The sequence below is a fragment of the Phalaenopsis equestris genome, unplaced genomic scaffold (assembly GCF_001263595.1).
Source record: "Phalaenopsis equestris unplaced genomic scaffold, ASM126359v1 Scaffold000297, whole genome shotgun sequence".
NCBI lineage: Eukaryota > Viridiplantae > Streptophyta > Magnoliopsida > Asparagales > Orchidaceae > Phalaenopsis > Phalaenopsis equestris.
In genome coordinates, this window is record NW_018164739.1 from 3,912,838 (window position 1) to 3,938,490 (window position 25,653).

At 35.5% G+C, this 25,653-nt stretch overlaps 1 protein-coding gene across 8 annotated transcripts; it reads left to right on the forward strand.

Moving 5' to 3' along the window:
* On the forward strand, window positions 1-20,245 carry LOC110025263 (protein ROOT PRIMORDIUM DEFECTIVE 1-like). Of its 8 annotated transcripts, none has more exons than XM_020725637.1 (4): window positions 1-1,299; window positions 2,303-2,427; window positions 18,441-19,592; window positions 19,703-20,245. In XM_020725637.1, exon 1 carries the CDS (start codon window positions 71-73, stop codon window positions 1,235-1,237), a length of 1,167 nt encoding a protein of 388 aa, XP_020581296.1. In that variant the 5' UTR covers window positions 1-70; the 3' UTR covers window positions 1,238-1,299; window positions 2,303-2,427; window positions 18,441-19,592; window positions 19,703-20,245. The 8 variants fall into 8 exon arrangements, 7 of the variants coding, with proteins under 7 accessions (XP_020581296.1, XP_020581298.1, XP_020581299.1 ...); XM_020725639.1 differs by having other exon boundaries at window positions 19,845-20,245; XM_020725640.1 differs by having other exon boundaries at window positions 19,853-20,245.
* The last annotated feature ends 5,408 nt before the right edge of the window (window positions 20,246-25,653 follow it).

A 25,653-nucleotide genomic window follows, 5' to 3' on the forward strand; every position in this document is an offset into this window, starting at 1 on the left:
CCAAATGTCCGGGCGCTGCGTTGTGCACTAAGAATTTTTTTTCTGTGCAGGGAGCCTACAGACGAAATAGATGGTGTGGGGGATCGCGCAAACCCGCCGCTTACTTCGCCGGCGACGGCAGGGTTTGCTCTTTTCGGCTGAGCAGCGAGCGACGCTGGTTAATGTCAAGCTCAAGTGGGTGAAGGATCGCGCCCTCGACTCGGTAGTGGCTCGCGAGCGCCATCTCCGTCAAGTCCACCGCCTCCTCGAGCTAATTTCCACCGACCCTCGCGGCGGCGTCCCCGCCAATGACCTCCCAAGCCGGCCTCTCCATCTCGGAAAGCTCAGTCTTCTTCCCTCAGATTTCTTGCTCCGCTTTCCGGCCCTCTTCCGCAGATCGTCTGCCCATTCTATCGGTCCATCTTCCCCTTGGATCTACCTCACCGACGACGCACTCAAGCTCCGGGAGCTCGAACTCAGTGTCCTCCGCAACAGTGAGCGTGAAATTGTCGACCGCCTTCGCCGTCTTCTCATGCTTACTGTCAATTTATCGCTTCCACTCCATACCGTCGACCAGCTTCGTTGGGACATTGGGTTGCCTTCGGAATACCAAGAGAAAATTCTACACCGCTATCCGCATTTCTTTGATTTTGTCCGGCCTGATGAAGATGAGCGCGTCTGGCTTAAGCTTTCGTCATGGGATCCCGTCCTTGCTGTCTCCGAGCTACAGAGGAGCAGCACTAACGGTGGATTTAACGGCGATTCGTTGGCGTTTCCGGTAAGCTTCACCAGGGGTTTCTGTCTCAGGCGCAAGTGCATGATGTGGCTACAAGAATGGCAGACGCTTCCGTATACTAGCCCGTATGCCGATCCGTCGGGCCTCGACCCCCGTACCGACGTTTCCGAGAAGAGGATCGTGGGGTTGTTTCACGAACTTCTTCATCTCACTATAGGGAAGAAGACCGAGCGGAGCAATTTGAGCAATCTAAGGAAACCACTACGATTGCCCCAGAAGTTTACTAAAGTGTTCGAGCGACACCCCGGAATCTTTTACTTGTCTCAGAAGCTGGGCGTGCATACAGTTGTTCTACGGGAGGCCTATGGCGGAGGGAGAGAGCTCCTAAGAAAGCATCCGTTGGTCGGTATCAGGGAAAAGTATGCTGCCATGATGAATGTGGGCAGGCCTGAGATTCGCTGGAGATTTAGTATCTCCGAGGAATCTGAGGTTGCCTCATCTGAAGAGTTTTATCACAATTAGTGATTTTGATGACCCGGCTTTGCTTGGTTATTCGTAGCAGGCGAATCTACTATAGAGAATGTGTAAGTGGTTTCTTACAGTTGAAGAGTTAATAAATCACTTCTGCTGTTGAATTCTTACTTAACTCTGCAACAAGAACCCTCATAGGAAGAAGGCCAAAATGTTAGCGTCACGCAGTTTGCAACTTTGCAAGGTTTTCTGTTTACCTGTTTATGTTATATTACATCTTAAATGGTTGGCATGATCTGCATTTGCATTATTTGTACCAGTTGCACACCATGTTTTGACTATTGGAGTTGTTGGTATGGCACGACTCAAAACTTGAAATAAATTATTTCTGGCTTAAACCTATGAATGGTAATCATTTTACTGCTAGGTAAGTTTTTGTAATGAGAATTTGGCTCCAGGTTGATCTTATGTTTACTTTCAGATATTAGTCCATGTTCATGGGCCACAGTAAAGCATGAACCAGAAGTTCAAATTAATTAAGGGTCTTACTGCAGTGGAAAAAAAAAGGTTAATAAACCAATTTCTTCGGTTTATAGAGTTTGAGTAAACATTTAATTATCGATTTGTTAAAAATTTTTACTGCCTTCCCTCATTTTAATTTACGGGCTTTTTGGCTACAAGCATTTTTAATTCGAGTACGATTCAGTGACTCTTATCTTTTCAAATTTGTTTGACATGATAGATTTTATATTTGAGTACATCTTATTCAACAATTTGATAGATTTTTTCATGATTTATGATTTAAATAAGGGAAAAAATAGGCACAATTAGTAAATTTCTTATATCTTACTTTCACCACAATTTACTAAATCCAGGATTTAATCTAAAATGGGAGGAAAGTGAGATTTAAGAAGAAAACATGGTTTATATGACACAAGTTTTTTTTTGCAATATTTATTCTGAGTTCAAGCTAAGCCTTGCAACCAAATAGCACCTTAGAGTTGCAGCTTGGCATTTGCTGATAATTTCTTATATTTTCATTTAGTTGTCGTCCTTAATCAACTTGAAGGTTTTTCCTCATTTTGTCTAACCACTTGCAATCCTAATTTTCCTTAGGAAATGCATTCAACTATGAATGAATGGCCTTCATTTTGGTTGTCTAACCATCCAACGACTAGGATTTTATAAGAGAGCATTGGTGCCATCGAAGATTCTCGTTCAGATCAATTAGCTGCTATCTGGTACATTTTCTGTTCTAGTTCCCTCATTGTTTTCTTGTACTTAATTTTATAAATTGATTTCCATCTAACTTTATTTTCATGTATTTCTCGACACATGTTTGATGTATAATAGCCAATAAAATGGAGCTTTAGATTTAAGCGACATAAATATCATTTTAAAATGAGATACATAATATCTTTTCCGTTCATGTTACCTTCATTCTACGAATATATTTAATCAATGGTGCTTTAATCAACCTCCATGTTATGCTTGACAAGTGTCCAAAGATGTTAATTCTAGAACTTACAATTCTTTCATTTTCAAGCTCATCCACCAACTCCTGTTTTTGTTATATCCATAATATGGTTACAAAACATTAACTTAGAACATTGTGGTGGTTTGCATGAATCACTTGCATGAATATTTGGTTAAACTTTATAAGGTTTTTCTCCATTTTTTTTCATCGAGGTACACAAAATGTTAACCCTATCTAGTATAATCACTTTTTAACAATTTCTAAGCATGTTAGGTTTGGCCTATCTCATCTTACATTGTATCAAAAATGAATCTTTAAACTTTACTACACCAGTGAGTCACAATTTTAGCTCGTGGATATGAGAATTAGAGGCAAAGTTCATGTACATTTATGAAGTAAACATTTTGTGAAAATATTGTTCTTTTGGCTTGCTCATCATGCTGGGTAGTTTACTATGTTTTCGATGATGATTACCATTAGAATCTTTTAGAAGCCGTAATGATTAAACTATTTTTTTATCAAAATCTTTTGTAAATAGGCCAAATTGAAGTGTTGTTGCAGTCTTTCTCCCTCTTATTTATCTTCCTCCATGAAAGAGCGGCGGTGAATTGGGGGACTGTGCACCTGGCATACTTCTTAGCCCATTGTTTTTGTGAAAATTTTCTAATGTGTGTGTGTGTGTGTGTGTTGTGTGTGTGTGTGTGTATGTGTGAGAGAGAGAGAGAGAGAGAGAGAGAGAGAGAGAGATGGGGAAGGTCTTATCTTGCATAATAGAATAATATAAATTTTGGTTATAAAGTTTTAATTTATTTTAATTAACCTAATTATTAATTTTTAATAAGTATACATAAAACAGTAAGATTTTCTAAATAGATTTTTAATTTTTAATAAGAATACATAAAACAGTAAGATTTTCTAAATAGATTTTTTGATTAGTTACATTAATATCATGATTTAAAAAAAAAAATTTAATTATTTTTTTTTGTAAAAGATAGATTTTTATCTAAAAATGAAAATAGAAAATTTTAAATAGAATTATGAATCTTAATAATCACAAGATTATTAATAATAACATCAATAATAATAACATTTTCTTAAAAAAAAAATTCATGTTTTTGTAATTAATGTCATTTGAAGTATTAAAAAGAAAAAAAAATCTTAATCTTATTAAAATATTAGTGAACATTTTTTTAAAAAATTAGTATCACTATTTTTAAGAGAATAATTTGCTCTAAATTATTGGAAGATAAATTAATTTTTTTATAAAAACATTAAGTGCATTATTAAAATTATTAAAATTTGCATCCACTTTGAATTGGGATTTGACGCTACTCGCATTCTTTTATGTCTTTCTTGCTTAGGGATCGTTAGGGGTAGCTTATTTGCTGCTTATGTGTTTTCAAAACGCACCGAGGATGTTTGTTTCGTCCGGTTGGCGTGCATTTGAGGATACATGCATATCTTATTCTATTAGACGCCGACCGCCGATCGATGCCCGCTGCCCGAGTATCTGTTTGCCTTTCACGATATTACCCCCATGACATCCGTGCCCTAGCTACGATTCTTCTGCAATTCCTGGATTTATCTGCTGCGGTCCTCCTTCTTCCTCTCTACGATCCTCATCCCGTGCCTTAGGTTTGTCTTCTCTACTCTCATCCCCTAGATCTCTCTTCTACGATTCTCCTTCTCTTTCTCGTCTCTGCAATTCGATAAGGCCTTCTTCTCTTTTCTCCTCTATGCGATCTAGTAAGGTGATTCTCTGTAACTGTTGTGGTGTTTTTCATGAATTGGTTTTGTGTGAGTAGTAGCAAACATTCTTTCAAGCAAATCGAAGGATTGAAATTTTTGATTCTTTGGCTTGGTTTCCTCGTTTTGTGTGAGTATTGACAAACATTCTGCGAAGAATATGGAGGAATTGTCATTTTTATTGGGTCTCTTTGGCTTGATGTACCGTTTTAACTGGGGAACATGTTGGCTGGCCTGGTTTTTTTTGCGAAGTAGAGCTCCTTTTCATTTCATCTAATTTTATGACTGGCGTGTTCTCCCTTGAATAATTGTAATAAGATGAAATCCAAAATTTCAAGGAACTCAAGGCGAGTGCTATGCCACTGCAGGCTGTCGTCTTTGTTACTCATGTCACGCCGGTCCCATAGTTACGGGCGACAGTTCTACAGGTGCCCGTGATGAGCAGTTGGTTCGGACATGTGTGAGTTCTTCAGGTGGGTAGATAATCCGACCGATTCTACTGCTGGTAGTGAACGAGGTTCGATGGTATCGCAAGCTGACTATGTTATTCGGGATTCATCGACATTCCAACTGGACGACGTTGCTCGTGACATGCTTCTTCTGCACTTTAAAATGAATATTATTATACTTTTAATTATAATTTTAATATGTTTTTTCTTTTTTATTCGATTCCTTGATACTCACTCTTAAGTGAGATGTATATATCTTTTTTTTACTATTATGAAGTGGTTTTATTGGTTATGAAATATCAAATGTGTAGCCATTGCAGTTCTGTTGCAAACAATACAACTGTTGCATGTCGAAATGATCATTTATTTAGAAAAAATAGTAAATCAATTGTTTTCTAAACACAGAAACCAAACAACTAAACAATTTATCCAAAATAGGGATAGAATGATCATTAATCCAGGAACAACTGTTTTCCAAATGCACAAACCAAACAGCCAGCCAGCTTACCAGTATAAGCTGTTGATCAACATATTATCAGAATAAGTTGCTCATTTGAGGGTCTGTGTGGGGCAGCTGCAACTTATCGAGCTTATCCAGATAAGTAACTTTTCTTGATAATCTGTTGATCGGCAGCTGATCCGGATAAGCCGTATGACTGTTTGGTTTATGCGTTTGGAAAATATCTGATTCTGGATAAATGTTCATTTTACTCCTATTCTAGATAAGCTATTTAGCTGTTTGATTTGTGCGTTTAGAAAACAACTGAATTGCAGTTTTTTGTAGATAACAAATCATTCTGACATTATAAATTTTAATTTTTAAAAAATTAGTTTTAATTTATGTGTAATATAAATTATAATCAATAATTTACATTTTGCACTAATTTTAAAATAAATTAATTGAAATTTGCATTATTAACAAAGTTATATGCCGCCACACTTAAAATATATAAGCGAAATGAATCATTTTTTTAATTGCATCCTATATAACAAATAAAATTTAATTTTTATATTTATATAAATTTACATATATTTGAAAAGCCGTGCTATATTTTAAAAACGTTAGTATTAATATTTTGTCGTGTAATATAATTTTTTTTAATATTATAGGAACATTAAAATGTAGGTGAAACAAAAAAGTCTTTTCAGAGAGAGAGAATAAGAAGAAAATAAAGTCAAACAAAAGAAATTATGTAGGAGCTGAAGAAACCGAAGTAAAGAACTTCTTATAACCCTAATTTTATTACACAATTAACACAAAGTACAGACACACACACACACATATATATATATTTATATTTATTTATTTATATATATTTGTTGCATGTTAGATTTATGATTTTATAACAGTACAAAATTTTGATGCTCATTTTACTTAAAATAGTATTCAAGATACTAAATTAAAACTAAAATACATATTGAAACTACAATTAGTAATATGAATATAACATTCAATTTAAAATGCAAAAGTAACATCTTATGAGAACCGTTGCTCGGTTGGTGCATGATCTAACCCCGAGCACATTATGCGGTTGGGAAACACTTCCGATTGTGACACCGTCGAAGCCTGTGCAACATTGTCCAATTGGGATAACAAAGAATCTGAAGGGCTGTCCGCCCACCTGAAGAAGCCACAGTCGTCTGGTTAGTGTTTCCACCTCAGACACCTATAGAATTTTCACCCGTAGCTATGTTGCCGGAGTGACGCGAGTAACAAGAACGACATTCCGCAGCAGCACATAACTTGCTCGGACTTCCCTGAATAGTTGGAGCTCATTGTCCTGCAATTATAGAAAATAAAAAAAATCTACGTACCAAAATGTGGAGGCAACGGTTGCCGACAACAAAGTTCTGTGGCCATTCAAGCTGCTCCACAATTGGCAAATTAAATACAAAACTCATTAATTTTATATAAAGAAGAAGCAAAACCACTGAAATGCTGCAACATCAGTATGCCAGAGATTGCCAAATTAAATACAAAACTCATTTATTTACCAGAAAGATTTTAGGGAAATAAAATGACTGCAGGTTAGATATTCATCCATCACCATAAAAAAATCAAACCATAGCCGCTACACCAAGCTAGAATGATGATCATCCAATTTCATATTCACTCACATTGAGGCAACAAATTAAAAGAAGTGGCTAGCCAATTTCCCAGAGTGCTTGAGCAACTTTCCTAAATGAACTGAATAAACAGTGAGAACGTAACATATCACCAGGGGTTGTGAATCCCATTCATTGTAAGTAACATACCACCATTTCATCATTACTCACAAAGAATATCTTGAAACTAAGAAATACTAAAGTGAGATCAATTAGATGAATGTAATACATCCTGAATTGCACTGCACCTACTACCTTTTGTAATACAAAGTTGCTGAAGTAACACAGTCTAACTAGAACCATTGTGGGAAGGGGCCATCCATCTCACCAAGTAGGTAGTTGTTGAGCACAGTGAATTCTGTAGCCACAATTTCCCACAGGTGTGCAACTATTAAAAGGATGCAGATGTGAAACAACATAGCCCATAAGCAATGTCAAGAACCACAAATGGCCGTCCAATACAAAGGCATCACATCTTTTATAAATCTAATCTACCTTGATCCATATCTAATAGAATCTCAAGGAAAAATGAATCAAAGAAATAATCTACAAAAATGACACAACAGAAAGAATTAATAAATCAATAAACAATGTGATCCAAATAAAAGTATCCATATAGAAATATCCCATAAGCAATGTGAAGTATCCATGTAGAAGTATCCATATAGAAGTATCCATATAGGTGTATTACTTCCTAGCAATTGATATACTGCAACACATTCATTAATAAAGAAGAACAAAGCCTGTAAATGAAAGATCATCTCATTAGTCAAGTAAATGAAAGTAGCTGACAATATTACTTAGCATCTCATTAGTCAAGTAAATGAAAGATCATCTCTCTTCTTGCCAACTATCTTGTAGCTTAGACCTCCCAAAAAAAATTAAAGGTACAAACTATGGTATAAAATCATTTAAATTTATTAGCTTGCCAACTATAATATATAATGTCAACTTATTTGAAAGATGCTCTCCTAATTTAACATAATCTTCCAAGCAAAAAAAAAAAAAAATTCAAGCATTACATGGTGAAGCCTACAGGAGATCCGATCCAACAATAGCCATCGCATTCGACATTGAAGCAACATAGCAGGCTCAATCGTGATTGGCTAATGTCGTCTGTTATTCGCTCTCTTAAAGCTGCATCTCCGATACACCTTCACCATCTCGAGTGTGTGCTTCTAGTGAATCCATTTCAAGCTGTGGTACGGTACGTCCCACATGGAATTCAAATGCTTCAGGTGGGATCTGTATTAAATCTTCTTCAATCACGATAAATTCTACATTCGATCTGGAGTGATGCCGTCGAATGAAGTTGTGTAGTGTCATTGTGGCCACTAGTATCTACACCTGCTTCGGAAATGGGTAGGTCAACATATCACGTAATATAACCAGTTTCTTCTTCTAGACTTCGAAATATCTTTCGATCACGCCGCACAAGGATGAATGCCTTTTGTTAAATAATTCTTTCTTGCCTCGTGCTACTCTGCTTGATCTTTCAAAATGGGGGATATGGTACTTCGTATCTTGTTGTGGCTTCAGATACCCCCTTTGTAAGGGATGTCCGACGTCAACCAATTAATACTTACCTGTTAAGTTATGATATTTAGCAATGGAAATACTAAATGAAACATAGTTGTTACATATAAGCACTTGGAGGTGGGTAAGGGAAACCATGTATTCGATTTCCAGTAGCAAACTTGAAAATATTGTTATTGTGTGCGCTACCTTGCCATCCAGCTATCACAAATGTTAAAATAACACACGACCATCACATTTTGTGTTGGGGATCCACAGCTAGCGTTGAACAGAACCCAACACGAACGAACAGAGCTTGTGTTCGTGTTCGGTTCGTTTGAAATTTAGTTTGTTTGAAATAATTTCGTGTTTGAAATTGTTCGTGAAGTTATTGTTCGTGTTCGTTTTTTAACGAACGAGCTATTCGCGAACGACGAGCCAGTTTGACATCCAAAATATTAATATATATATATATAAATAATATATTATATTAATTTTATAACTTATTTTATATGAATATGTAATATATATATTAGTATAATTATATTTCAAATAATAACTATTCGAACACAAACGAATGCATCACTGTTCGTGTTTGGTTCGTTTAACTAACCAGACGAAAAAAAAATTGTTCACGTTCGTCTCTTTTACTTATCGAACTAATCGAACACGAACTCGTTGACGAACCGAACACGAACTGTTCGCAAATAACGAGCTTTTTTGACAGCCCTATCCACAACATCCGATGTAGGCAACCTTCTCTATAGCAGACAACCGTGCATCGACGTGTGTTCCGTCAATAGCTCCAATATAGTTATGTCGTTTAAGAAATACTCAATTAGCACTTCACATGTATATCATTTTTGTAGATGAAATTTATGTTAAAAAAATATCTTGAAGAACGACATGTATCGAGGGTCATTTGTAATATGTGTGAGAATGGACTAGAACGTTGGATCCTCGGGCTTAACTATCTTGTATGACATACTCCATTAGCATTTCACATGTATATCATTTTTGTAGATGAAATTTATGTTAAAGAAATACCTTGAAGAATGACATGTATCGAGGGTCATTTGCAATATGTGTGAGAATGGACTGGAACGTTAGATCCTCTGACTTAACTATCTTGTATGCCAAACTCAGAAGTTCATTCAAATCAACTGAGAAAATATCTACTGATGGTTTCCAAAGAATATTGAAATCGCTCAATAGCTTCTCTAATGGATTTATTCTGGGATAAGATGTAGAGGGCAATTTCCAACACCTCTCTTGCCGTCGTTCTTGTTGAATCGTGCAACCCATGAAAGTTCTGAAGTTCATTAAGCAGGTTGAGAAATACCTCTTTCGTCATACGGAATATGTTGACAAACCGTGTAGGGTGGCCTGTAATAACTCACCGACCAATCTATCTCCAATATGACTCGACGTCATACAGGAGGTTCGATCAACATATGTATGTTAGTAATGATATAGCCAGGTAAGAATGATAGCAACTTTTCAGTTGTGGTAAATTTATTCTTCATCAATTCTACAAAATCTGAAAAATGATATCTTTTTAAACATGATAAAAAATAACTTGAGTCAATTGTAACGATGCATAGATGATAACATGGTGGATGAAAAAATCAATACATAATAGAATAAAAGACATCCGAATGTGCCTCCATGAAAAAACAATAAAGAGTCCATCACATAAATATTACAAAGATCGATAATAAAATAAAACATAATGTCATAAACAATTAATCATTCATGAAAGAGTGCAAGTAAGCGAGTCCGAATTCTGGGTCCAAATTCGCAAAAAAAAAAAAAAAGTCTGCGAGTTGAGTTCCCTAGCAACTTCACATACTTTAAATACATAGCTTAGTCTCTCTTAACACCAGAATATGTATTTAAGAGCTGAAGACACTCCTGAATTGAGTTGTCCTTTGATGGTGCAAACTTGGCTTTGCAGGATTCAAGCAGTGTCTCTATGGTACCTTTGACGAATGCGGCTCCCTTTTTTTTTTTTCCACTCTGGGACGCTGTCCCATAAGTGGATTGAACATCTGTGTGGATTTGGCCGAGATCTTCTCCTGACTCATCTATATGCTCGGTTTCCATGTCATGTGGTAAACCGACAAAGCCATGGTCAATTGGGGTGAAAACATGAGCTCTCGTAGCGATAACGCCAGTGAACATGCCATCCAACTTTTCTTCCAATACTGGATCAATACCGCTAATTTTGAATTTTTTAGTTGTCGACACTGCCTGTACTAGAAAAAAATTATTAGTAAAATCATTTCAATGTGAAAATATATGCAATAAGTAAATTTAGATATGTATTTACCTTTAACTTCTCAGCCCACTAATCCTCTGGTGCATCAATTGTCCGCTTCAGTGGATCCCAACCCAATCCCGTTGATCTCATTTTGAGTTCTGTACAAAATTTCTACTTTTTTTTTAATTGATCCTACTTGTTTTTGAGTTTCATCCGATCGTAATTCCTTCCGGTCAGTTCCTTGAATTTAGTCATAAGATTCTACCAACCTTCTTTATTAAAATAGATGGTGAGTCTATTACCTAGCTCGACCTCCCTAAGACAGAGATCACAAAATATAAGAGTGACCTCTCTATCCCACTTGACAGATGATCTGACCTCTTTAGTTTTACTCATTTTGACTGTGAGATAAACAAACTAGCATGAAATTAATACTATTTAATAGAGAAAACGTTATCCCAAAAATTAGATGGAATAATAAAGATCGTGGAAATAAAAAGAATAACTAATAGTTAGAGGTATGTATTTACCTCCAATTTCTTAGCCCACCAATCCTCTTGTGCATTAATTGTCCGCTTTAGTGGATCCCAACCCAAGTCCGTTGATTCTCTTTTGAGTTTTTTCCAAAATTTCCACTCTTTTTTAATTGATCTCACTTGTTTTTAAGTTTCATCCAATCGTAATTCCTTCCGGTTAGTTCCTTGAATTTAGTCATAAGATTCTGTCAACCTTTTTTATTAAATTAAGTGGTGGGACTATTACCCAGCTCAACCTCCCTCAGACAGAGATCGCAAAATATAAGAGCGACATCTCTATCCCACATGACCGATGATCCGACCTCTTTAGTTTTACTCATTTTGACTGTGAGATAAACGGACTAACATGAAATTAATACTATTCAATAGAGAAAACGTCAGCCAAAAAATTAGGTGGAATAATAAAGATCGTGAAATTTGAAAAGAATAACTAATATCGTATAAAGAATGTAGTAGGGTTGCTAGAAGATACACAATCAATCCTTAATACATCACCATTATTATAGTACAATGAGGCTCAGACAAGACAAAATGTCAATCATTTGCGATACCAATGAAAGAGTTAACCAGAACCACTCAAAGAACTGCACTTTTCCCATCCTGCCGATAAACCAAAATCTAACATAAACTTTAACCGAAAGATCTAGATTTCACATTACTCCAAAGATATCACAAATTTATGCAAAATAAACCCATCTATATTTCAAGTTATAAGAAAACAAGATAATTAAGAATTTTCATACACCTGCATATGTATATATGAATTAGATGTTCATGCATTTACGCATATAGAAACTGAAATTTTACTCCCATTTTTTCAAAACTCGTCAAAATTAATCCTTCATCTGTGAGGAAATTGATGTATGTACAAGGAATTACCATTTCAAGTAGCAGAGATGTGAATAGATATGGATTGGATAGAATCCCATTGAGATAAAAGTATATCAAATTAGCAAGGCATAAAAAAATGGAGTCCTGAGGAAGAAGATGATTGTACAACTACTTTGTGACCCATCTGTAAGACAAACACACCTAGCCAACACTGCCAACCATCACTATCTTAACCGGTTGAAACAGAAACGCATAGATGCAAAATGGGTTTTTATTTCATATTTTAAAACATAAAAGATGAAAAAAAAAACAAAAAGTCATCCCAAAACTGGCAAAAAAAAAAAAAGTTGAATAGTTTGCTAGAGGGAACCCAAGGCAATCATCTAAACGAGAAAAGGCCACGATCATGCCAAAATGTCAATTGCAAGATAAGTAGTCAAGATTGCCACAAATCATTATAAACAACATGACCCTTACACTTAGGGTTTTCGACAATGGGGAAGGGGAGGGAGGAGAGGGGGGAGGAAGAATTTTTTTACCAGAGGAGAGCAGCTTCTCAGCGAAATAGAGGAGCGACGGCTAGGCACGGTCGATGGAAAAGCTAGGGCGACGATGGGAGTTAGCGACGAGGGCAGGGGTGTAAAAGCTGGTGTGCGAACGCGGTACGCACCGCATTTAGTTCAAAAGTAAAACGTTGTTTTTAAAACGCAACCAAAACGCGCAAACCAAACAATGAGACGACGTTTTTGCGCGAATCAAACAATGACGGGACATTTTTCAAAAACGCCGCCGCACTTTTAAGCTGCCCCAAACAAGTCCTGAATAAGTTGGATAAACTGTAGCTGCCCCAAACATACCCTTATTCTTGACGGACAAATGATCAAAGATCAAAATGAAAGAGATTACCGAGCTTTCTTACAATAAAAATGTTAGTGATCTAATAGAAAATAGATGATGATGTCATCCCTAGAATAACAATCACCATGAAGATTTTTTTGATTCTCATTGCTTCCATTTTCTCTCTAGCCCAAATGATCTCCATGATCTATAGGATTCATATGATGCATAGAATTTCTAGTTCACGTACGTATGGTATGAGGGAGACCTAGACTTAATCCTAAGGACATTTATGATAAGAAGGGCACCACAACACTTCTCTAAAAGCATTTAAGGGTTTCAGAGAGATAAAGGTCTCCTATGAGGTAGATTCACCACACTTCATGCTGATGTCACTTTTATATTCACTAAGAAGATTTACTTATATACCACTCAATTCCTATGTATTTACATGTATAACACCTATACTTCAATTTTTACACACACGCATGCGTGCACCTACACACCACTTTTTCTATGCATGAAAAGAGTATTTCACTTTTTAAGAATAAAAAAAAAATGATATTTTTGATGTGATATGAAAAATTTAGGTGATAAAAATGTAATGATTCTCACTTTAATGTACAATACTTGTGCCACTGCACCAAATGAGAATGCATGCATACTTAGAACATAATCTTTTATATAATGATTCAAAGTTCTTCCTTTTGAAGCTTCATTTGTATAATTCGAGGCTCTTACTTTGATTTAAAGGTATAATGATCATTCAGAAGCACTTGAGAGTTTTTCTGCGGCTTTTAGGCGCTAGCAAATTGGACAATGAATATTCTCATGAACTTGCCAAAAGAAGTGATAACTTATGTAGGCAAGTTGTTAAACTAGCTTATGGTTGATTTTTTTAGTTATAAAGGATAAAAAACACTTGAATGCATCATTTATACATAACATACACAACTGACTTGAAGAAGATACGTGATCAACTAGATTAGGTCTTCCTTTGTAGGACTAAATATGAAATTTTGAATTTCTGTGGTGCTTCAACTTATGCAATATCCCTTGAAAAGCATTCTCTAATGGCTTATGTTTCTTCTTATAACCCCTTCTACCTCCTTTTATGTGGAGTTGGAAGATCTTCTTTTGGGATGTATAACTTGCGATCATCTTTTTCTTCTAGCTTGGAGATTTCTTATATTATCCCTTGTATTATCTTCAGCATATGCTCTTTAGTTTGTTAGTCTGTTGCATCACAAACTCTTTGGCGCAATCCATTCTTTTCTTTATTCTCTCTCATGCTCATAATCTCGTAGTTAAATTTGAGTATGACTTCATGCTTATTGTATCTTTTAAAATGTTGAATATTTATAAGACGTAAAGTTTCATGTTTTTGTTGGCTCATACAATTCAGGGGAGACCTATGAAGGAAAGAGGGATGCAAAAGAAAAGAAAAGATGGAGGTTTGATCTTCAATCCTTGGCTCTTAGTTTTTAGTTTTTGAAGGAGGTGGAAGGAAAGGATGAAATAAATGCTCCCTTCGGATCCCATCCCCCTTAAAAGCAAGAAGGAACATTTATTTATATAACTCTAAACGGCCCCCTCCCCGCCTGATACTAAACAACCCTTGTACAATATGAGGTCTGTTTTTGATATGCCAAGGAGGGATGGCGACGCAGGTGTCAGGTAACTGATAAATGGACATGAATGTGCGTTTGCCTTTTAACGATGAACTTCACTTCGATAATTGGTGAATTCAAAGGAATGTCAGCTGGGTGAACTCAACAAACTATTCTAGGAAGTCAACTCAGCCTCATAGGGATGTGGCATCTAGCACTTCAACATATTAGGCGAAGACATTTTGGCGGACAAGTTAATTAGGTGGTTTAGCTTGACAAAATAATCTTGTTGGGTAGCAACCATTTACCATGTGAAAGTGAAATAGTCTTGGAAGGACACCTTTGACTCCAATGGCTTAGAGAAAATTAAAGAAAAAAAATTAACCGAGGGTTAATTTATGAATAAAAAAGATCTGTAAGTGAAAGAAATTGCGACAACGCTTGTAGGTGAATGAGAAGTTGAGATGAGAGTCGCGTTGGTGCTTACCAGAGAAGCTCGAAGTCAGGACGAACGCTTGTAGGCGAGTAATTCTCACCTTTCTGACCTTCACATGTTTATTCCTGTTGTATCTTTTCAATCCAATGAACTGCTGGATTTATTACTAAATATAGGACTTACTTTGAAATTGAACTTGGAGGTGAAGGGGAAGGAGAAGCGGTTTAGTCAAAACCCGAGAGGAAATCATAATTTTTATTATTCAAACCAACAGAGTTACAATCAAGGCTCGAAGCATGACAATAAAAACACAACATATGCAAATAGCCTGCTAGGGCCGGGCAGGAGTAACCTTGGACACTGGCTAAGGGGAAATGGAGTGCGGCAGGAGGGCTTGAGAAGGGTTGTGACTCAGCAGGTAAGCGGGTAGGGGAGTTGGAGTATAGTAGGATGGCTTGGGGAGAGTTGCAGCTCACGAGGGAAGTGGGTAGGGGAGTTGCGGCTCGCAACAGCAAGGAGAGGGGATCAACAACTAGAAGCAGGGAGAAGAAGGTTGGGTGGCTTGCAGTTGGTAGTAGGGGAAGAGAGGTATATGAAGAGATTTACGTAGATAATCATCACCTCGAAGCAGGATACTAACGGAGCTTCACTTGTCCTTGGATACAACCCTAACATGGGAAAATGTCGGAGGCAGAAATCTTAAATCAACAAAAATGAAACCTTAGATAGACCAAACAACATATGTATAATAGTAGATAAAATAGGAGGGGTGGGGGGAGGGCGGAAATTCCCGCTTAATTGTAGAACCGACCGATCTAGCCTCCCTGATTGATTGGCACCTCCTTGCTGAATCGGTTGAGTAGTTCAACCCCAGTCCCCGCGTCAGTCTTCCAGGGTGGAGGAGCTATGCTTTGACCTCATTCGACAAAGTTGTTGGCTCCTTATCTTACAGTGTCAAGTCCACAATATTGAATGTAGCAGAAACATTGTAGTCCCCTGACAAATCAATATTATAAGCGTGGTCATTCAGCTTTCAAAGTATTCTGAAAGATCCATCTGCTTTAGGTTTGAGTTTTCTGAATGCTCCCATTGAAAATTTTTCTTTCTTCAACCAAATCCACACTAGATCTCCTTCTTGAAAAGTCACATTTTTTCTGTCTTGTTTGTCCATGCTTAGTACTTGTGATTCTACTTAGTGATCTCTTTTCCAACCTCCTTGTGGAGCTTCTAAATCTCATGCACCTGTTCCTCAGCACCATCACTAATCTCTGATGTCGACAACAGTGGTACCTATTCAACTGAAGTGAGTGGGTTGTGCTCGTACACAATCTCCAATGGGATGCGCCTCGTAGTTTGACTCATGGATCTGCTGTAAGCAAAATCAACATCAGCTAGAATTAGATCCCACAATTTAATACTCTTTCCTATGAAGTATCTTAGAATGTTCCCCATGCTATTGTTTACCACATATGTCTTATCATCTGTCTGTGGGTGAGCTCCTAGCTTCCCCCACAGAGTCCTTCAAAAGTGACTTATAAACTTGACATCTCTGTCGAACGTGATGGTTGTGGGTATCCCGTGTAGTCTCACCATCTCCCGAAGTACAAATTGGTGATGTGATGCATCTAACATCTGGTAGCAAGGTACGAAATGTGCCATGTTTGAGAATCGATCCACGACAACCATCACAAAATCCTTGTTTGACCGTGTCCTCGGGAGACCCATTACAAATTCCATGCTAACATCTAACCATGGTGCCTCCTGTATTGCTAATGGGGTGTATAACCCCGCATTATGTCCCCAATTTCTTGCCACATGACAAATCTGACATTGGCTGATGTGCCACTCCACATCTCTCAGTAGTCAGAGCCAAAATAAGTATTTTCTCATGAATGCAAGAGTCTTGTCTCCTGCCAAAATGCCTTGAAAGCCCTCCACTGTGGCTTTTCTGAACAATGAACTCCCTCAGCGAACATCTAGGGCTGTTCAACTCTCTGGTAGAAGTAACTATTAGCTCTGTAGTACTGCACGATAGACTTTTCTTGAAATTGCTCTTAAATTTTTTCGAAATCCTTGTTTGTCTGGTACGACTCCTTTAATACCTCAAATCCTATGACTCGAGCCTACATCGCACTATCAACAAGTGATGACGCCTCATTTGACTCACCGCCTTGTGTTTAAACATGAACTGGAATGATGCTAAGAACTCTACTTAAGATGAGTATCGGTCCATCAATTTACTCTGGTTGTTCAAGAATTTCAAGGCTTCATGGTTCATGAATAACATGAATTCGCTCGTCAGTAGGTAGCGACACCAGTGCTCAAGAGCTCTCATAATAACATTAAACTTCTTGTCGTATGTCAAATATTTATTGCCGGATTCTTTCAACTTCTCAGTGAAAAAGGCTATGGGGTGATCTCTCAAACTCAACACTTCTCTTATCCCCACTTTGGATGCACCACACTCTACCTCTGATGATATAATGTCACACTTGGGAGCAAGCTTAAATCAGTATACCAGCTCATGAAGTATATAATTTCGCCTTAAGAACAACAATACAGGTAAATCAAACCTCCTCATCTGTATAGGAAAATATAAAGAAGAAATTTGCTCATTCTACTCTTTTGTTGTCTTCTTCTCAGAGCCTGGGAGATATTTTTCATCATATTAGTAATGTATTCAACCTGGATTTGCCCATTTGAACTGCTTTTCTTAAGATACTCATTTTAACTTTCTATCTCATTGAGCAATATTATTGTTAGATACAACATCCATTTTGAAATAAGAAAACCTTATTAGATCATTAAGTAGTTTTATTTATGTGTACTTCTTCAAATGACATTGTCGTTTGACATGGGCTTAGGATCTTTCTGCAACTGAATGGTATAATCATCCATGGCTTTTATGTAGATTTAACTACCATCAAAATAGACGAGACATATGCTTATGAAAGTATGTAACAAATCAAAACTGTCTGGACTTACATATAACAATCAAAGTCATGCTGAAATCTGTAGCAGCAGTGCATAATTTCTTGATGTGTTTGTGTTTTTATCTTTGCTCTATTTCATTTGTTCTCAATGATTTGAATTAGAGCTTACTTAATTCTCCGATAATAACAACATGAAGACACAATTCGTACTAACTTCATGCATTATGACATCTAATGTCTACATATATAAATAAAGAATAAGATCTTCCAGATTAAACCTTTGGACATACATCCTTGTAAAAAATTTGGCACCTGTCATCACTGGATTTTTGTGTCCCAAATAGGTCTGAGGCCAGAAAGCAGTTCAGCGTAGCTCCCACTGTGCTCAACATCTCTGAAACCCCTGCAAAATGAACTTAGAACTGTGCTGAAGTTGAAAAAGTAGCTATTTGTTGCATCATTATATTGATTATATTATGTTTTAAGAAAACTGATAGCACTATAATGACTTACAGATCTTTCACATAAGGTTTGGTAACTGGGACTACTCCTTTCAAAGTATCCTGATAGACACCATTAAAAACTGCAATATATATGACTTATAAGAGGAACAGCAGAGAATAAAGATGGGCAAACTTTAGGGGCATTTACATGCATACCACCCAATTCTTTTGTATTTACATATCTAACACCTAAACTGCTTTTTACATCAATACCGCCCAATTTTTTTTTATCACATAAAAAATACCACCATTTTGACATTTAAAAAGTGAAATACACATTTTCATGCATACTTAAGGTGGCATGTGTGCAAAAATTAAGATTTATGTGTTAGATATGTAAATACATAAGGATTGGGTGGTATGGGTTTCTTCTGCAACTCAAGTGAACAAACCAGTAGTCATGGTGGGAGGCTTGTGGTTTTCTCAGGATCATTGCTCCACCTCTCAGCAGAATGCCTCACAGTGCTGCTCAGGCTCTCTCCATGCCTGACAGAGATAGCTGCACCGATGATGGAAAACCTGAAAGCTACAGCTTGAAATGATTTGAATTCATCTATGCTGATATGCTCCATAATCATGGCTACATATTGAACAAATACTCTATAGAGATTTTGCAGAGTTGACACTCACATTGGAGTTCCATGATGCATAGAATGATCCATAGTTCTGCTTATATGAGCATGAAACAATAATATTGGTGCATGAATTCATAAAAGAAGAGATTTTTATGCTGGAGAGAAGAGGAGATATTTTGGCTATAAATTCAGCTTATATGAGCATAAAACAATAATCTGAAATTTGTTGTAATCAGAGGCTACAACTTATTAGTGATAGAAAATCTAGACTTAAAACAGAAACTAGAAAGCCTGAAAACATATAATGAATATTTTTGTAAAACTGCTATATATTATAAATACACTAGACCCCTTATTTTTACTGATAATGCACGTGTAGAGAAGGAAGAGCTGAAAAACATAATTATTCCCGTAAAGCATAAAAGAGCAGCCTTTAGAGAAAGCTGCCGGTAAACGAAAAGATCCAGGGAGGCTCGAGCAATAGCTGAGATGACTGGTGGAGTGGCACAGAGGCTTCGCATTGACTATAACCGGCTGAGGAGTCTCCTCACGCAGCCACCTTCAACAGCTATCAGAATGAATGATAAAAGTAAGCCTTTGAATATATTTTCTTACATAAAATCAACAGCTATCAAATTTCTTCAATTTCAACTTAATTTCACTTTTCCTTTATTTCGTATAACAAATATCTGCACCCAGAATTTCCATGGGCAGCGACGAGACAGACGTCGAGATCACCGTCAGGAGACTATCGGTCCAGTCTGCCTTTATTGGATTCGAGTATCGCTATATTTCACGCTCGTCCGTCTTTCTTCTCCGATCCAAATTGATCTGCGAATAGATCTGCAGAAGAAGCTGAGGAAGATCTCCAGTATCATGTCAGAGTAGTCTACAGCTGCGTAACCTCAATCTCTCAAATCTCTCGGTCGCCTAATCTTCTCCTATGATACCAGCAGACGGAGTTTCTGTACCTCCAGGCTAGGACTAAGGGAGAGCTTCTACAAGGGATCCCCCGAAATACAATGCATGCGCCAATCCGTTGTATCTTCTTGCTATTGCCTGAGGTACATGTTTGTTTATTCTCGTGGTGTCAGATCAATTAACAGACTATAAGCTATGATTCGAAAATAATGTGTTATATTCTAGAGTTTAGTTTTAAGATTATTTACCTTGCTGGTCATCAGGGGATCGGTTATAGTATGAATGATAAGCTAGATATCATTTACCCCAAATTTATAGTTATGATTCAATGTTTGGATATAGTATGGGGATTTGCTATCTCTAATTGCCTTAGGTAGGATTTTTTGTGGTACGCCAAGCTTCCAATAATGTAATTGTTTAGAATTTACATTATAGTATTTCATATTTAAAATAAAAAAAAAACTGAAGCATAATTTTGTAATCATAGCTTACAATTTTTAGATTGTTTTATGCGAAGATCTAATTTTTGGAGTGTTTTATGGCCTGTCACATTTAACATTGACCATCTGATGACCCTGTTAGGAGAGTAGATGTTTTAGATTCAATTTATGTGAAGAGAACTCTACTACCAACTATTTTTATTTATAAACATTTTTTCTTTTAATTCTTGAAGTACATCTTTTACTACTTGTTTAATGGTGTTTGTTACTTTATCCTACATAGAATTAACTTCTTCATGAACATCCCAAATTTTGAAATATTGAAGTTTACTCATAGAAATAATTTTATTCATGTCATTTATTGTCTACAATTAATCTTATGACAACGTTTTATTGTATTATTTATCTTACAACTCTTTATCTTAAAATTCAGAGCTAATAATCGATGTCGAGCGCTTGAGTTTTCACTTAAAATGATCTTACAATCTTCAGTTTAATATAAATAAACTTAATTAAATTAATATTATTTTTTAGGAAATTGTCAGAAAATGTTATTTAATTATCTTGATAAATTATTTATTAATATAATTAGAAATTAATAAAATTAATTTGCTATTAATGATTACTATCAACAAATAAAAAAAGGTTAATTTAATTGAACTAATATCAAGTTATTTTTATCTCAATAAAAAAAAAAATGAAGTATGGCTCAAATATATAAGTAAAAATTAATAATAATTTTTTACATGAAAAAAAAAAAAAAAAAAAAAAAAAAAAGCATGATATTGCACAAAAGAAACAGCTTTTTAAATAATTGAAGCTATATAGTTCCACTATCCTCCTCAACAGGGAGATGCAATATTACAAAATAACAGATTCTTATTTGTCTTTCTATTACTATAACAATGGTTGATAGATGATAACATCAATTTACTTGAAATGATCGTGCAATAATTGTAAGGGTGGTCAATAATTGATTAGTCTCCCATCCCTCTTTCATACTAAAAGTGGTTTCCTATTAATAGATCAAACCATATTTCTCTTGAAGAACTACACTTTACAATCTAATCACATTTCATTTGTTATTTATTGGAGTGAACTATATTTAGGGACCGTTTGGGGCAGCTTATAAGACTGGGGACGTTTCTAAAAAATATCGCGGTACCCGTTTGGATCGCGTGTTTTGTCTGTTTATCCGAAAGCGTGATTGCATTTGTACACTAAACGCAGGTCGCGGGTCGAACCCTGCGAGCCACGTTTCAGAATAAACTGATTATCCTGAAACGCACAAGCTGCCCCAAATGCACCCTTAAAGTCAAAGAGTTTATACACAAAATGCACAAAAAATGTTAACTTGCTATCATTCTCATGGAATTTGATCTTAATGTATTATTTATCATTTCGGTGATATACTAATATCAAATACCTAAACTTACTTTTGATATTTATAGCACATATCACATCAAAAATATTATCATTTTAGCTTTTAAAAATTGGTTAAGTGCATGTGTGTAAAAATTGAAATTTAAGTACTAGATATGTAAATGCAAAGAAATTGATGAAATTTTTTCATAATTATGAAACATCATTTAAACTGCATAGCCACAAACATGTTCATTTTTGAATATAACTTCGGTTTGTCTCATAAGATATGGAAAATTTACATGTACGCACATAATTTTTCTGTATTTATACATTCAACACCTTAAATCTGATATTTAAACTTATAAAATGTTCATTTCATAAATTTATGCATAAAAATGTGTATCTAAACTTAAAAAAGAGAATAATGGAGGTATTTTTTAATTGATGTTAAATTTTTAAGTTTTATGGTTATAAGTATAAATTTCTAGGTGTTAGATATGCATATACATAAGAATTTTGTGGTATGTTTGCATCATTAAAAATGATATTTGCACCAAGATTCTCCCTTCTTTCTTGCAATATTTTTCATATAAAATATTTTTCATAAAATTCAAAGTATAGAGAAAGCATACCTAAGTCTAGGGGTGTAAACGAACCGAACACAAACGAACAAAGCTTGTGTTCGTGTTCGGTTCGTTTAAAATTTAGTTTGTTTGAAATAAGCTCGTATTCGTTTCTTAACGAACGACGAACCGAACACGAGCTGTTCGCGAACGACGAGCCAATTTGACATCCCTAATATTAATATATAAAAATAATATTATATATTAATTATATAACTTATATTATATAAATATACAATATCTATATTAGCATATTACTACTATAGTATATTAATATAATATTATTATTATTTTATTATATATTATAATTTATAAAATTTAATGTTTTAAAATATAATAAATTTTTTATATATAATTATTTTATATTATTTTATATTTCAAACAATAACGATTCGAACACGAACGAACGCATCACTGTTCGTGTTTGGTTCGTTTAACTAACCGAACGAAAAAAATTTGTTCGCGTTTGTCTCGTTTACTTATCGAACAAATCGAACACGAACTCATTGACGAACCGAACACGAATTGTTCGCGAACAACGAGCTTTTTTGACAGCCCTACCTAAGTCGTGTTGGCCCTCTCCACCGTCCATCACAACAAATTTTTTTTTAAGCAAAAGAATTCAAAATAGGGTCTACCGTCATACATCTCTGTTGTGATGAACGGTTGAGATCAGACACCTTATGCATTTTTACATACAGTGTCCGTATGAAATAATTTTTCATCGTTGAGGGCTTTGTCCTCCAAATATAGAATCATGAATTCAAGATTCTGTATATCGTTAGCTTCTTACGAACACAATAGGTGCGAATATTTTGCAATTTTGAGTTAATACTATAAAATTTAGAAAATTGCACCCATAAAAAATTTCTTTAGGCCATCAGTTAAACAATATGGTGATTTCCATAGCGCGAGAGAATGCAAATTTAAAATAATGATTTAATACGGATTTTTTTTTTTGAAAAAACAATGTAAAAAGAAAAAAAAAAGGATTCATCATTTTTAATCATTACATCAGTATAGAAACTATTTAATAACAAATAAAAAATTGAAATTTAATGTTAGAAGTTAATTTGTCGATCCACCCTTTATGATCATCACTGACAATAATAGTTAATTTGTCGATAAAAAAGTCAAGAACTTTTGTAGCGAGTGATAGGGCTGTCAAAAACGGCTCATGTTCGCAAATAACTCGTGTTTGGCTCGTTAAGAAACTCGTATTCGGCTCGTTTGCTAAGTTAACGAGCCAAACACGAACAATACGAACCAATATTTGTTAGTTCGTGTTCAGCTCATTTTGGCTCTAAATACTACTAATTGATTATATGTATATCTTTGATGAGTAGTATTTAAAAAAAAAATAATTGACTATAAGACTACAAAGATTTATAATTAATTAAAAGTTAATGAAGAAAATAGAATAAAAAAATATTAAATTAGATTCAAATGATGTTTTAAATCTTGCCCCAATCTTTAACATCTTATGGCTATGTGATTAGGGTTGTCAAAATGATTCTTTGTTTGTGAACGGCCCGTGTTTGTCTCGCTAAGCAAATGAGTCGAACACGAACACACTTTCTGAGGCTCAGCTCATGTTCGGCTCGTTTACACCCCTAGCGAGCGACAGACACAACTCAAGCATACCTTGATGCACCATTCAAAGACAAATGGACAAATGAAATCAGCCAACAATTCATATTGAGCCTGTTGATGAAGAAAATAAAAGGAGTAAAAGAAGAGTTGGCTGAAATTTGGCCCTCAATATCTTTGGGCGTTCTGAAAAGGAGTAAAGGAAGTCCCTTCACATGGGACTGAAGCAGTCCAATCAAAGACTTATAACACGTTAATTTCATATGCATGAAAATATGTATCTAATCTTTTTAAAAAAAATTAATGGAGGTATTTTTTATTTGATGTTATAAATATGGATGTTTGGGAGTAATCTATTTATATACATGAGAATTGTGTGGTATGTATGTGAATGACCCTTTAAACATGATGTTTTAAACAAGTTTCTCTCTCATTTTTTGCAATATTTTTCATGTAAAATACCTTTAATGACATTCAAAGTAAGGAGAGTGTGTTTAAGGTCCAATTCAGGGAAGCTTTTTGGTGCGATGCAGCTTAAAAATGCAGGTGGAACTGATTGGATAATGTGAGGTGGTGGCTTATGACAATAATATATTGAAAAAGTGGGTTGCAGGTTAGACTCCAAGGCCCACGGTCTCTTCATGATTTTAATCCACATATTTGATGCTTTCTCGCGTTGCTTTTACAAGTTGTTCAGTATGACACAACTTATATTCATCGATCTCATGGAGGTACTAGACAAGAATCATGAAGTTCATGACTCATCCGGGATGACTTCAAGAGAGGTGTTAACAGTAACCCTCTACATTTTATCCGGAATGAATCAATGCGAGAAGTCGTGAATATATTTCAGCACTCCTTATAAACAATGTATATAATTTTCTAAATTGGGCTGACTGTTCTAGTTAGTTTCTCATTAAACCCAATAACCCAACATTTGAAATGACCCCCTTAGAGCTTTCACAGAACCTGCGGTATATGTCATAATTTAAGATATTTATATTTATTATTTCTTCCAGATTCAAATGAACACAACAATTTTGTTTACTTGTTAAAGTCTTTAGGATTGTATTTGAGGGATCAATGGTGCAGACGTGGAAACATGTGTTTCGAATAATAAAAAGATCTTATTCATCGGGCAATGCAAATCACCAACACAAAACCTTATGGTTGTATGTAACGTTAATTTGAGCTTCGCTTTTGTGATGACTGGTTGGCAAGCTAGTGCACACGACAGTCGTATATTCAAAATTGCCACAATAACTCAAAATACAATTTTCCTCACCTACTGTCAGGTTTGTTTGAGTCTCAACTAATGAAATGATATTTTTTAGTGCAATACTAATTATTATTTTTCTGGGAAATAAATATTATTTGGTCGATGTTGGATACCCCTTACAAAGAGGATTTCTAAAGCCATTTCCGAATATTAAATACCACATTCCTAATTTTAAAAGAGTCAGCAATATTGCTAAGGCTATGAAATAAATGTTTAGCAAGAGACACTTTTCTTTATGAAGTGTCATTGAAAGAACGTTTGAAGTGTGGAAGAAAAATAATTTATACTACAGAATATTTCGACATATATGTTTCCTAAACAAGTGCATATTATGGTGGCCACAAAAACTCACCACAACTATATTCGGTGACATCCTTCGCACAGTGACATTGAATTCAACAAAATTGATGAAGATCATTCAGATGTCACTAT